Below are 13,810 nucleotides of genomic sequence, written 5' to 3' on the forward strand. Positions count from 1 at the left end.
AGTCTGGATTATGAAATGAAAATAAATTATAGTGAGATGTTTCTTTCAAATAACTTGTTCTGCTGTTCCACAAAATTAGTATTTGAAACAGTAAATAGCACTTACCATAAATGATCTGATTTTTCTGCAATTTTTACCCTTCAGTGTGGATTTGAAAACAGCATATATTTTGTTCACAAGGCTTTGATTTTTTTCTTTTGTCTTTTAATCTCTGAAGTCAAGTGGACAAATCAATTTTAAGAAAGAATGTGTATACCTATGACCCAATTGATGATTTATAGATTTAGATTTTTAATTCACAAAAGTTAGATGACTAGGTTAATTTTATTTTAAGATATGACTTCAAATAAATAATGCCATTTGTTGATTTATAACATACTTAGAAAGTGGGAAAGTAATGCTTATAGGAAATTCTTAACAAAGAAATTTTAGGAATATTTAATATGCTGGGTTACAAGAATTTTCATTAAGACAAATCCAGAGAATATTTTTCATAAATTTGATAGGAAACTTTATTTTAGCCAAACATTCATAAATATCATTTTCCACAATTAATGTACCCAGATCATCTGAGAAAGAGGTTTCCCTGACTTTTAAAATAAGGTAAAGGATGGTAAGGTAGGGGCTCAAATTTCAAGCCAGCTATTAAACAAGAAGGCAAATATTGCAAATTAGCATTGACTTTCTGTACTTTATTGAAACTGCAATAAAATTATGGCTTGTTTTCCACCAGAGCACTCAAATTTTTATAATCAAGTAGATTTATCTACAAACTTATCTCAGTGATAAGTTGTGGATGTCATCTAGAAACATCTGGGAAATTGTCAAACCTAACATAGGGTGCCTAGATATTCACTGCTGATAGATGCCTAACAAACACAGAAAATAAAGAAAAAGTAAGCATGTGCTGAGTAACTTCACAATGGCATTTTGGATTAATCTATTTTAAAAATTATTTTGGTTTAATAGTGTTCAGCATTTTATCTTAATAAGTTTTATTTTAAGAAAACTGAATTTATCATAATTCCTATGTTTTTGTTCAATTTGGTGATTTCATAAAGTATTTTTAAATTTACCTAATTACAACTTTGTCTAGACTATTTTCTTTTCTCTTTTGCTTAAAATAATTTATATTTCAGTAAATTTATATTAGAGTCTAAAACGTTTTTCTGATAATGAAGGAAAAATTTAATTTATTGTTCCTTTACTCAACTTAAGAAACATCAACAGTTTATAGGAATTTTTCTAGATTTGAAAAGATTTCAACTACATTCTCTTTTCAACTTGCAAAAAATAAAACTATACACCACTAAACACAGCTATCTGAAGAAATGTAGAACATGCCTACAGTGTGTCTCAGGAGTGACCACTGACTGTTGCTTTTTCCTGACTCCATTTCCTGAAATTCATGATCAGAAGGACTAGCACCAGGTAACATTGTGTCACTTTATATTCATGTGTTGTGGACATTGCTCATTTTGAAAACCTGTGAAATTAATTACAAATGCTGTGCTGTAGTAACCAAGAAGGACACCTACCTGGTGTGAAGAAGCAGAATTGGTCCATCTCTAAATTTCCTTACTGTTGAGTTTATATTTGGCTTTTTGCCTTTGGAGGATGCAATCCCCAGGGCACTGTAAACACAGGGATTCATTAAAAATGCTTCAGGTAGCCCTGAGGAAGTTAAGGACTTTGCTGATGTTCCCAAAAATGTAGCACAAAAAGAAAAGAGAAACATGAAAAAATATTTTCTATTTTGAAATTATAATTTACCTATTTTATATGTGTAAATTACATATGATATATATGCATGCATATATATATTCAGTGTGAAAGCACAAAAGACTTGGATATGATTTAATGTGAAGTGTGCATGTGTAGTTATGCTCCTCTATCTATTTTCATATAGTAGATACTGTATGATGTTTGTAATATAGCCAATTAGGCAACCTGGATACATTTCTAAATCAACATTTTTGTCGCAATGGAACACTGAGTACCTAGAATAATTGAATAATGGATTAAAATATTTAAAGAGTTCAATGCAAGCTTTAATGGTATTCTAAATATTATTAATTGAAGAGTAGTGTGCATAATTAAATAGCTAATATGTCATTGAAAACCAAACCAAATAAATAAATAAACAACTGCTTACAAAAGTGGCAGTAAGACTGAGCAGTGGTGGCTCATGCCTTTAATCTCAGCACTCAGGAGGCAGAGCCAGGCAGATCTCTGTAAGTTTGAGGCCAGCCTGGTCCAAAAATAAATGGCAGTAAACTTAGAATACTGACTTCAGTATCTAAAATAATTTAATCTAATATAAGGTAAATAATATAATTGGCTTTGCTAAAATGATTATTTTTAAGTAAAAATGTCAAAAAGTGTTTCTATTTACTTAATGCTTGCTTTGTTCTGGGTACTCATGGCAGGGTCTTTAATCAACATATTTCAATATTCTTTTTTTATTTATATGTTTAAATTTCAACATTTCCTATGTTTCTTTCCTCACTTCAAAAACTTTGCATATACCCTTCCCTGCTATACTTCAAATTCATGACCTCTTTTTCCCTCAGTTGTTATTGCATGAATATGCCTTTTTGTATATACATTCATCTTCCCAAATACAAACTTTTGAGTCCATGTAACGTTATCTGTATATATGTTTCCAAGGCTGACCATCTGGCACTGGACAACTGATTGATGTGCTCTTCCTTTGGAAAAAGCATATCTCAGAAGAACACATCTCCCTCTCTGAGCTTTTATCAGATGCTTGAGGCTCTTTGTCTAGATTTGAGGTCTCAAGGGCTTTTCCAAACCAGTTTGGCATGTCCATTTTTTATTGTCTTTGTTCAGCTCATGTTTAAGCATTCATGTTGGTAAGACTTCATGGGTGTAGCTTCTTACATACCTAGGAGACACAATCTCCCAACACACTTTCTGATCTTCTGGTATTATAATCTTTCTGTCCCACTTGCACAATGTTCCCTGAGCCTTAGGTATTGCAATGCTTTGTAGATGTTTCTACTGGGACTTGGCTTCACAGCTCTACATACTGTTTGGCTGTATTTTTCTGTAGCAGTCTTCTTCTGCTGCTAAGAGACACTTCCTTGATGGGTAAATATTGCACTTATGTTTTATATAGATTGTTGTTAGTGATTATGTTGGTTTAGTAAACTGCTGCTTGTATATTTTCCAATAACCGTGATTTTACCACTACTAAATAGTTAGCTGTTTCCAGTACCAAGCATGGTATCAGTTTTTTTGTTGTTGTTTTTTGTTTTTGTTTGTTTGTTTTTTTGAGAAAGGGTTTCTCTGTGCAGTTTTGGTGTGTGTCCTGGATCTCATTCTGTAGACCAAGCTGGCCTCTCGAGTGCTGGGATTAAACACATGTGCCACCACTGCCCAGCCAGCCTGGTGTCAATTTTATTGAGCAGTTATTAAGTCCAATTGCACAGCTGTTGGTTACCACCAAAGTATGTATGTTAGCATTCAGACCCACTTCTTGGAATTCTGGCCAATAAGCAGGTAATACCCTAGCCTGCTGTAAGAGAAAACTACTCTGCCCTGACCCATCTCTGCTTCTCTCTATTCCCATGAGTTATGCACTACCCCCTCTCTCTTTCTCTCTCTCTGTCTTCTCTCTCCCTCCATCCTTCCCTCCCCCTCCCCTTTCTCCTTCCTTCCCTCTGCTTCTCCCTTCCTCCCCCAATAAACTTTCCACATGGATGCCTTGGCTGTGTGGTGTGAGTAACTTTTCACTGTTCCACCGCAGCCTGCCCCTGTGTCTGCCTGGCATGTCTCCCTCACCCACCGGGGCACCTTGGCCCAACCTGCCAAGGCCTCCTGTGTGCTGTTCCATAACACTGTGTGCTATTTTTTTTACCTGTAGGCTTATCATACAACACTGGTTGTTGATGTGGTTTATAGGCATCATGGTAGGTGAGACTGTGAGTTACTTCCATCCTTTGCATGTTTGCGTAGTGCCTTTGATACCAGGACGCTGTTTCTCAGGCAGTAGGCAGTCCTGTCAGTTATACTTCATGACCTAATTTACTTCCTGCTAATGAATTCCTTCCTTCATCATAAGCTACTCCATGAAGGTTTAGGGGATTTTTAACTTGCTCAGTTACCCTCAGCAATCCTTCAACGGGGAGGAACTTCAACACTGAGCTTCCTCGATGTCAGATTCCACATGTGGAAGTGGGAACCTAAGAACTACTCCTATCACCCCCGTGGATGGGAATGTGATCTGCAACCGGGTTCTTTTTCAAAACCCATCTTTTAAATGAAAATTCTAACACACCAAAAAAAAATTTGGCATATCTCCCCTTCCTCCAACTCTCTTAAATCCTCCCTACATACCCAACTTCGTGTTCTCTTTATATATCAAATAATCCCCCAAACCAAAAAGAGATAAACAAAAATCAAAACTAAAGGAAAAAGTAAAAGCAAACAAACAAACAAAACAACAACAAAAAACAATAAGGCAAATGTTACCAAAACAAATGTTAAATTTCACAAAATAATCATTGTGTTCCTTTCTTTTATACTCCTACACATGGGTCTTTTTCTGGAGTGTGGCTGAGATACTCAATGACACTTTATTGAAGAAAAATGATTTTCCCTTTGCCAGGAGGGATTAATTACAAGTGGCATCTTGGCTGGAAGTGGCATCTTCAAGATACTTTTAAAGAAGTATATTAACTTTAAAGTATTAGGACTATAAATTATCAAGTAAAAAAGTTTTTACATGTAGCTGGCTACATTCTAGTAAAACAACAATATGGTGTTGGAAAATTATTTATATTGCTCAAAAATGAATAAGCTAAGAAGTATCTTAAATGTTGGAAACATTATCTTTTTATTTTTTTCTTTTGTGGTATCCTTACTGGTGAGTCTGAATATTCATATTTTATGTATGTATATTTCTCATAAATAAACATATTTATATGAATTCCAATTCATAATATCAGGGAATAAAGATACTGTCAATTATATTAGATAACTACCCTAGGACAGAGTCTATGGTTTAGGTTAAGTAACAAAACACAATCCACACATTTACTGCATAAGATTATTGAGTTTGTTTTTAGCACTGTATAACATAGTGTTCAACTCAAAGGAATACTATATTTCCAGTTATTTTAACCTTTATTGAAATTTTATACATTACTACTTACATCAATATTTTTGTATATCTTTGTCATAAATCAACAAGAGAAATGTTTCATCTCCATTACTCTTTTCACAGCATCCTTTACTTCCTTGTTCCTTAAACTGTAAATCAGTGGGTTCAACATGGGAATCACCAGGGTGTAGAATACAGACACCACCTTCTCTTGCTCTAAGGAGTACTGGGAGCTTGGCTGAATATAACTGAAGCTGATGGAGCCATAGAACAAAGTGACAGCTGTCAGGTGGGAAGCACAGGTGGAGAAGGCTTTGTGTCTGCCTTCTGCTGAGCGGATCCTCAGGATAGCAGCAACAATGAAGATGTAGGAGACCATCACTGTCAAGAAGGTAATCATCGCAATGATGGTGGTGAAGACCAAAAGCAACAGTTCATTCATGGAGGTGTCTGAACAGGACAGCTTCAACAGGGGAGGAAGGTCACAGAAGAAGTGACTAATGACATTTGACCCACAGAAAGACAGCCTCATTAAGCCAATTGTATGTGTAATTGAATTGATTAAACCTCCTATACATGAGCCCAACACCAGTCCAATGCAAACCATTTTAGTCATAGCCACTGTATATAGTAATGGGTTCACAATGGCTACATATCGGTCATAAGCCATTGCAGCCAGCAAAAATCCCTCTGTGGTAAGCAGTGATACAAACAAAAAATATTGCAGAATGCATGCAGAGAATGAGATAATCTCTCTTTCAACAAAGAAGTTCAACAACATTTTAGGGGCAAATATTGAAGAATACCATGCATCCACAAACGACAAACAGCTAAGAAAGTGATACATAGGTGTGTGGAGTTTAGGCGTTATGTAGATCAGTAAGAACATTCCTACATTCCCTACCAAAGAGACAGCATAGATCAACAGGAACAATATGAAGAGAAACACCTTGAGTTCATCACGATCTGTCAGTCCCAAAAGGATAAACTCAGTAACAAATGTAAAATTGACATCAGCCATGTACTTGTATATCTTGGTACCTGTTAATGATAGACTCAGATAAATTGGAAGTAACAGTAGAATATTAATATCTTAGGAATTCCAAACAAGCCATATTATCCTATTGTTTTTGACATACTGTTCTCTTCCTTTTTCATAATAATGTCCATGATTAGATAAAACAAATGATGGATTCTTAGGTAAGTATACATTAATATGCAATTCTTAAGCTTCACAAAGAGTTAAACAGAAGTTCCTGCTAAGGACAGTAAAAGCCTTATTTATAAAACATAAGAACTTGCTAGACAGTGGTGGCACACGCCTTTAATCCCAGCACTCGGGAGGCAGAGGCCAGTGGATCTCTGTGAGTTTGATGCCAGCCTGGACTACAGAATGAGTTCCAGGAAAGGTGCCAAGCTACACAGAGAAACCTTGTCTTGAAAAACATAAATAAATAAATAAATAAATAAATAAATAAATAAATAAATAAATAAATGTAAAACATAAGAACATATGCTGGAAATTTAATCTGTGTCTTCATTTTATATTCCCCTTTCATTATTTTAATTGACATTAATAGCAGTAATGCAAAATATATCAACACATAGCACATGTTTAAAAGATGAGATAATTTAGTCAGGCTGAACCTCAGTTGTACTACATTACGTACCATGGTCATGAACCTGTATACACACTGGTATATTACCTATGCCTGTATTCACTTTATTCCTTAAAAATTAGTTCCTGTTCTGTGTGAGTTGTATGTATGTGTGCACGTGGGTTCATACACATGCATGTGTACACATATGTGCAGGTATGTATGAGTTTATGTCTCTGTGTGTGTACATTTTAGGATATTGAACAGAAGGCCTTGTGCATGATACTTCAGTCTTCTATGAATCCCTTATACCTTTTTGCTTTCTGTTTAACTGTGTCAAAAAGCAAAGACCAGGCATTCACCACGGTACTCTGAGTACCACCCTTACTCTGTGATTTGGGGCTCTGATGTTTACTAGTTTCTATATTCTATACCAAAACAAATGTCTCAAAATAAAGAAGATATTTAAAATATTAAGACAATTCTTTAAAAATTGTATTAGTTTTCTTGGTGCAACCCAATTTTTAGAGTAGGCATAGCTTTATTTATTTATTTTTACAGCTGCATTTCTAACTGTTAGTACAATGTTTCCCTGAAACTTAATTTTTCTTTACATATACATCACAAATAAAAAGAAATATAAAATACATGTTAGCTGTTTATAATGAGAATTAATTTTTCTTTTGATTTTTGCTTATATTTCTACACTCATGATCCAGCTCCTTGTCTGGAGAACCAGGTACAATTTGGAAATTCAAATGAACTAGCCAGTTTGAGTTATTCTAAATCACATTCCAAACTAGTGATCCTCAAGTAGAAGGTTGTATAACTGATTTCCTTACAAGTCTTAAAATCAACTCAGGTACTGATTTTATTATTATTTATATTTTATGATATTTTTATAATTTATTGTTATAATTATTTATTATAATTCTGCAACATTCACAACACAAGTGCCTTTTTAATATACTGTTTCAGTTATTTCAAAATATGGTATCAGTTCAATTTATTTATACCTTTCTTTTCTTGCTTATTTAAAAACAATACTACAAAAAAAGTGAAGGATGAAAAGATAACAAAATCACAGCTGGAGGCCAACACTTCTGCTCTCATCATTCCTTCTGGAGCAGAGGGCATATTTCATAAGTGACTCTGTGAACTTCTCTGGATCTTAGTCCTTCTGAAAACTAGGTAATTGGTAGCTTTGTCTAAAGCGTAAGTAAGCATGAAAACTGATGTTATGTGTTCATTTGGGATTCCTTTCACTTATGTGATTAGAATTTAGAAAAAGAACCACAGTTTATGGGCATTAAATAATAAATACAGGAAAATAATATCACATTGATATTATAACATTTAAATGATAGATGTAAGTATATATTTTAAACTGTAATTCTTGTTTTATGATGTAAATTGACCTTAACACACATTTGATTTAATACACTGTGTGTGTGTGTGCATAAGTATCAAAGAGATGTAAATACTATTTTATGTTCATCTAGAAAAAAATTATTTAAAGCAAAAAAAGTAGATTGGTAAATTACAACTAGTTTTCCTTTGTAATTTGGCAAGTCATTCAGATTAAAATCTCAACATAAGTCTTTAATCATTAAGACAGTAGCTAAATTATAGAATTGTTTATGCAATAATCAAATAAGTGAATTTACTTTATGAGTAAAAGAAAAAATATTCAACATCGCAGCCCATTTAAGGACCTAGTAACTATCTATAACATGTTTCTCTATCATTATTATTCTCTCAAATAAAAATTAAAACAGAATACTAAAAGTTCTTACTTTTAAAATGCTGTGTGAATTCAACAAATGACAAAAACTTCAAGGAGCAGAGATGAAACTGAAATCTATCTTTACATATAGAAGAATCAAAGTCACAGAACACTTGAAAATATGAGTGAGATCATTTATATCATGCAGGAAAACAAGTTGAGATAAGACAGACTATTATATATTTGCCTTGGTTCACATAGAACCATCCCTGGAGCAAACCTCCAACTCAAAGGCTGTATTACTTTAGTTACTAAATGTTTCTCTGTGCTTCTCCAGGGATTTAAAAACTCTTAGGAACTTAATGGCTCCCTGAAGGCATTCCATTTCCTGAGTTTTGTAATGAAAAAAAAAAGTATAGTGAAAGGAAGTAGACCATATAATTTTCAGAAAAAAGTAGGAACAGAACCAACGTAAATCTCTACTTAGTGTCTTAGAATGCTTTTCAGAACACATGACTTTGGCTTAAGCCACAAACATTAAACAAGCAAATGTACAGAAATATTAGTGGACCCTATGTTATGAAGAGAAGAGTGAGACATAACAAAATTCATTTCTGTCTTAGTACCATTGGAAGACAGAAATCACGTCAAATAAAAGCAATGTCACACTTTTGTTACTTAAATGTTTTTTCCATCTAGTGTGTATCAACTGATGCAGAATTTTCTGGTCATTTACTTCACTCTAAATCCGATCTGGAGGGAAATTTGTAGTAGTGTTTCAAACTACTCTCTACATATATATTTAAATAAGAATTATTCTCATTTTTCAACACTATAGATAATTTTCTCTAAAGCGTATGTCTTTATTTTTTAAAATAAGAACTAGCCCTTGATGATTTCTCATGCCTATAATCCCAAAGCAGGCGGTAGTGATGTGAGATAAAGATCTCTATGGGTTCTGGAACACTTTGGCCTACCACTTAATTCCAAGCTCACCTGGCCTATAGAGTAGCATCTTGAAAACAAACAAATAAAAGAAAACAAAACACCCATTAAAATTACAGTACAACTGTAGAAGGCAATTTGGTGATATTCTAAGGCAGGACAAAAGATGACTTTTTATGTTGTAATTCATGGAAAAAAATCTTATTATTTGAGGCATTCTGTGTCTTATGAAATAGAATTTTTCCCAAGTGCATGTAATGAATAAACAATGTTTATCAAACCATAGTTAGATCATCTCTTAGAAGGAAGTATGTTAAAGAAAAATTTCTTAACGACTTCAGAACTGTCTTCATTTCAGGCTTTCAGTTAGCAACAACAGCAAAATAATTACATGCAAGACACAAACAGGCCTTCTACTTTTTGTTAGTGCTTTGAAATTATTTGTTTAAAAGGATATATTATCACTGGGAGAGGACCTTTGCCAATTTTGGTTAGTCAGATAAGTTTAGAAAAAGGACTTATTTATTCTCTTGATCAATAGTAAAAATAAATTGACATTTAGTAACACTGATACACAGAACACTAAGTGGACTTCAGATGAATTTTGCATAAAGACAATTGTATTGGTAACATTTAGCAGCACTTAAAAATAGTACTATGGAAACTAAATTTGTTTAAAATAATTCAGGACTGATACTGATGGGTAGAAAAGAAGAGTGTAGTGCATACATTTGTGATATTTCAGAAAGCAATTCTTTTAAAATACAGGAGCTATATTACATGCCGACAATCCCAGCACCAAGGATACTGAGAAAAGAATGACATGGGTTCAAGGATACACAGGGATTCATCATAAGACTCAGTCTTAAAAGCAATGTGATTAGCATATGTTCACTTAATTTCAGTTTTATCTATATACTTTTATAAGTATTGGCAAAATCTATATTCTTGGACAATCATTGCCACTATAAAAATGTAGGTCATTTCTGTAGACCATCAAATCCATTCTGTTCCACCCAAAGAATTTCTTTTCAATTTCATATTTTTTTGTATGAGGTTTATTTTACTAGAATTTATTTATATTACCCTTTGAGTATCTGTGTAAAACTGGCTCCTGATTTCTCATAGATTATTCTGTTCCTTATATAAAGTAGAGAACATAATTCACATATATCCTTTTATTTTCATTGATTATTTCTGGATTTCTAATAATGCCTAATGCAGAGTAAAAACACATATGCAGCTGTAGTGTTAAAGAATGATAGGAAAAAATAGTCTGTGGGTGGCCACTGTTTAATGAGATGTTTTATTTTTAAACATCTAAATCTAAATTTGACTAAATCTACTGGTGTACAAATCAAAGACTGTGGCAAACTATCCTGTGTCTGATCCTCTGGGTACCCATAACCCATTAATGTGTTGGTAATAATCCATTATTAATACTTGTGTGAGTTGTTATTGGTTTAATTTCCTTGATCTCTACTATCCAATATGTGATTTTTTCACGGTGTTTACGCTCAAGGAAATGAAGTAAAGCAATTGTAATTATAAGGGGATAAGCTTGTATGGACTCAATTCTTTAATTCTATGGTAGATATGATGAAGAACAAAATTTTCTAATCCATTGACATTAAACTTTTCTCCATTAGTATAAAGCAATTGAAATTATTCTCAGCAGTCACACACAGTTACCTTTTCTCCCGGTAAATGCTGGAATAATGCTGTCCTGTTTTTCATAAATATTTGATATATCCCAAAATGTTGTTAAGTGGGATATTTTAATTTTAATTTAGCACAGCTAGAATTTTGTTTTTGTGTATTGTCACGCAATCAGAAGTAGTAACTGGTTTCATAGAATATTTCTAGCATGTTGCAAGAAATATTATTTCAGATATATTTTCATGTTTTCCTCATTATTTCTTTTAGTACTTTCAGTAAATTTTTACTTATATACTTTATAAACATAATTCCAGTTCTGAGATATCCAGTGGGATTCTGTAGGCTTTTTGGATACCTACTTTATCAGGTGTCTTCACCATAGGAGGGAAACACATGTCTATCAATTTAATATGCATTTTACAGATATTTTTGTGTTGGAAAATACTTTACCTGTCTATATTGCTCAAGAGAACAAGCTGAGACGTGTTTTCATTTTTGTGAATTTTATCTTTGAATATTTTAATTTATGCTGTCCTTATTGGTATATAACTATGTATAGTTATTTCCATATGTAACTACAGATATATTTACAAAATATGTATATATATTAAATTTCAATTATAAATATTTAATATATAAATGTACACATATATACAATTTCAATTTACTTAAGGTATTGGATATATTACCAGTCCCAGTAATTTCCTTAGGTCTTATTCTAGGGGTAAGGTAGAAAATACAACACAATATTGGTAATCATGCCACATTATCTTTGAATGCTTTTTTTAATCACTATAAAACCTAGTACTCAAACTGAACAAACCCACAATCCAAGTAGGTTGAAATTTTATTTGACTTTAACGAACATTATTGCATGATTCAATTGTCTCATGTTGTTTACTCAGAAACATACATTTCAATGCAGGAAATGTTTCATCTCTATTGCCCTTTTCACAGCATCCTTTACTTCCTTGTTCCTTAAACTGTAAATCAGTGGGTTCAACATGGGAATCACCAGGGTGTAGAATACAGACACCACCTTCTCTTGTTCTAAGGAGTATTGGGAGCTTGGTTGAATGTAACTGAAGCTGATGGAGCCATAAAACAAAGTGACAGCTGTCAGGTGGGAAGCACAGGTAGAGAAGGCTTTGTGTCTGCCTGCTGCTGAGCGGATCCTCAGGATAGCAACAACAATGAAGATGTAGGAGACCATCACAATCAAGAGTGTGGTCATGGCAATGACTCCAGAGAAGATCAAAAGCAGCAGTTCATTCATGGAGGTGTCTGAACAGGACAGCTTCAACAGGGGAGGAAGGTCACAGAAGAAGTGACTGATAATATTTGGTCCACAGAAGGACAGCTTCATTAAGCCAATAGTATGTGTCAATGAGGTGATCGTACCTCCTAAGCATGAACACAACACTAACAGAACACATATTAGCTTTGTCATAGCCACTGTGTAAGTTAGAGGGTTTACAATTGCCACATAACGGTCATAAGCCATTGCTGCCAGTAAAAATCCCTCTGTGGTAAGCAGTGATGCAAACAAAAAATATTGCAGGATGCATGCAGAGAAAGAAATGGTCTCTCTTTCCACAAAGAAATTCACTAACAATGTGGGTGCAAATACTGATGAATAACAGGCATCAACGAATGACAGAGAGCGAAGGAAGTGGTACATGGGTGTGTGGAGTTTGGGAGTTATGTGGATCAGAAAGAACATTCCCAGATTCCCTACCAAGGAGATGGCATAGATAAAGAGAAACAAGATGAAAAGAAACACCTTGAGTTCATTGTGATCTGTCAATCCTAGAAGGATAAACTCAGTAACAAATGTGAAGTTGATATCTGCCATATAATTGTGTGTCTTGGTACCTGTTAATGATAGGAAATGCAGGTAAAATTTGCAGCAATAGTAGGATATCATTAACTAGAAAATTGTGGAATCCTCCACCCTGATTCTTCTGCTTATATACGTATATATTAAAGTTCTATATTTTTAAAACACTCTCTATTTGATTTTTTATAAAAAGTTCCATGTGAAAAATAAAATGCTAAATTATTTGTGGATCATTATATTTAAGTATAACATCCAAGGTGTACAAAAAGATAAACTGCATCCTTGTTTTAAAAAAAAAGGAAAATCACTGGGCAGTGGTGGTACATGCCTTTAATCCCAGCACTCAGGATGCAGAGCCAGGAGGATCTCTGTGAGTTCAAGGCTAGCCTGGTCTACAGAGTGAGATACAGGAGAGGCACCAAAACTACACAGAGAAACCCTGTCTCAAAAAACAAGCATACAAAAAGGAAAATGCAGTTTAGGAAATAAGAACTAATGGTGGAAATATATAATCTCTGTCTCTATTAAAATACTCTTTCATGTTTTTTCAATCATGTTAAAGAGCCAATGTGAAACTTATCAAGATATACAATATATAAAATATGGTGCCCTCAAGAACCATTAGGTCATGGGCATGTACATCTGTAGAAGAACATATGAGTAGCATACCCAAAACCTTGTGTACACACACACACACACACACACACACACACACACACACAGTATTGTAGTTTAACCACATTCTATATAATAATTTAATGACTCTACCTGTATATGTGACTATGAATTCATGTGTGTTTTCTGGCTATTGAAGACAGCCTTTTGTGCATAATATTTAAGGCTGTACTACTGAGCCACTTGCATGCTATATTTGTGTGGTTGAGTGTGTGTGTGTGTGTGTATGTGTGTGTGTG

General features: G+C 33.8%; 2 protein-coding genes across 2 annotated transcripts; both read right to left on the minus strand.

Moving 5' to 3' along the window:
- Positions 1-5,210: 5,210 nt before the first annotated feature.
- Positions 5,211-6,182, minus strand: LOC114687449 (olfactory receptor 1052-like). The gene has a single exon (XM_028862100.1). The coding sequence runs from the start codon at positions 6,147-6,149 to the stop codon at positions 5,211-5,213; it is 939 nt and encodes a 312-aa protein (XP_028717933.1). The 5' UTR covers positions 6,150-6,182.
- Positions 6,183-11,972: 5,790 nt separating this feature from the next.
- Positions 11,973-12,938, minus strand: LOC114687448 (olfactory receptor 1052-like). The gene has a single exon (XM_028862099.1). It carries the CDS (start codon positions 12,909-12,911, stop codon positions 11,973-11,975), a length of 939 nt encoding a protein of 312 aa, XP_028717932.1. The 5' UTR covers positions 12,912-12,938.
- Positions 12,939-13,810: the final 872 nt, after the last annotated feature.

The sequence above is a fragment of the Peromyscus leucopus genome, chromosome 4, assembly GCF_004664715.2.
Source record: "Peromyscus leucopus breed LL Stock chromosome 4, UCI_PerLeu_2.1, whole genome shotgun sequence".
NCBI lineage: Eukaryota > Metazoa > Chordata > Mammalia > Rodentia > Cricetidae > Peromyscus > Peromyscus leucopus.

Bases quoted from the DNA above. Each gene is read 5' to 3' on its own strand.
- LOC114687448 (XM_028862099.1), bottom strand. From the start codon at position 12,911: ATGGCAGATATCAACTTCACATTTGTTACTGAGTTTATCCTTCTAGGA.
- LOC114687449 (XM_028862100.1), bottom strand. From the start codon at position 6,149: ATGGCTGATGTCAATTTTACATTTGTTACTGAGTTTATCCTTTTGGGA.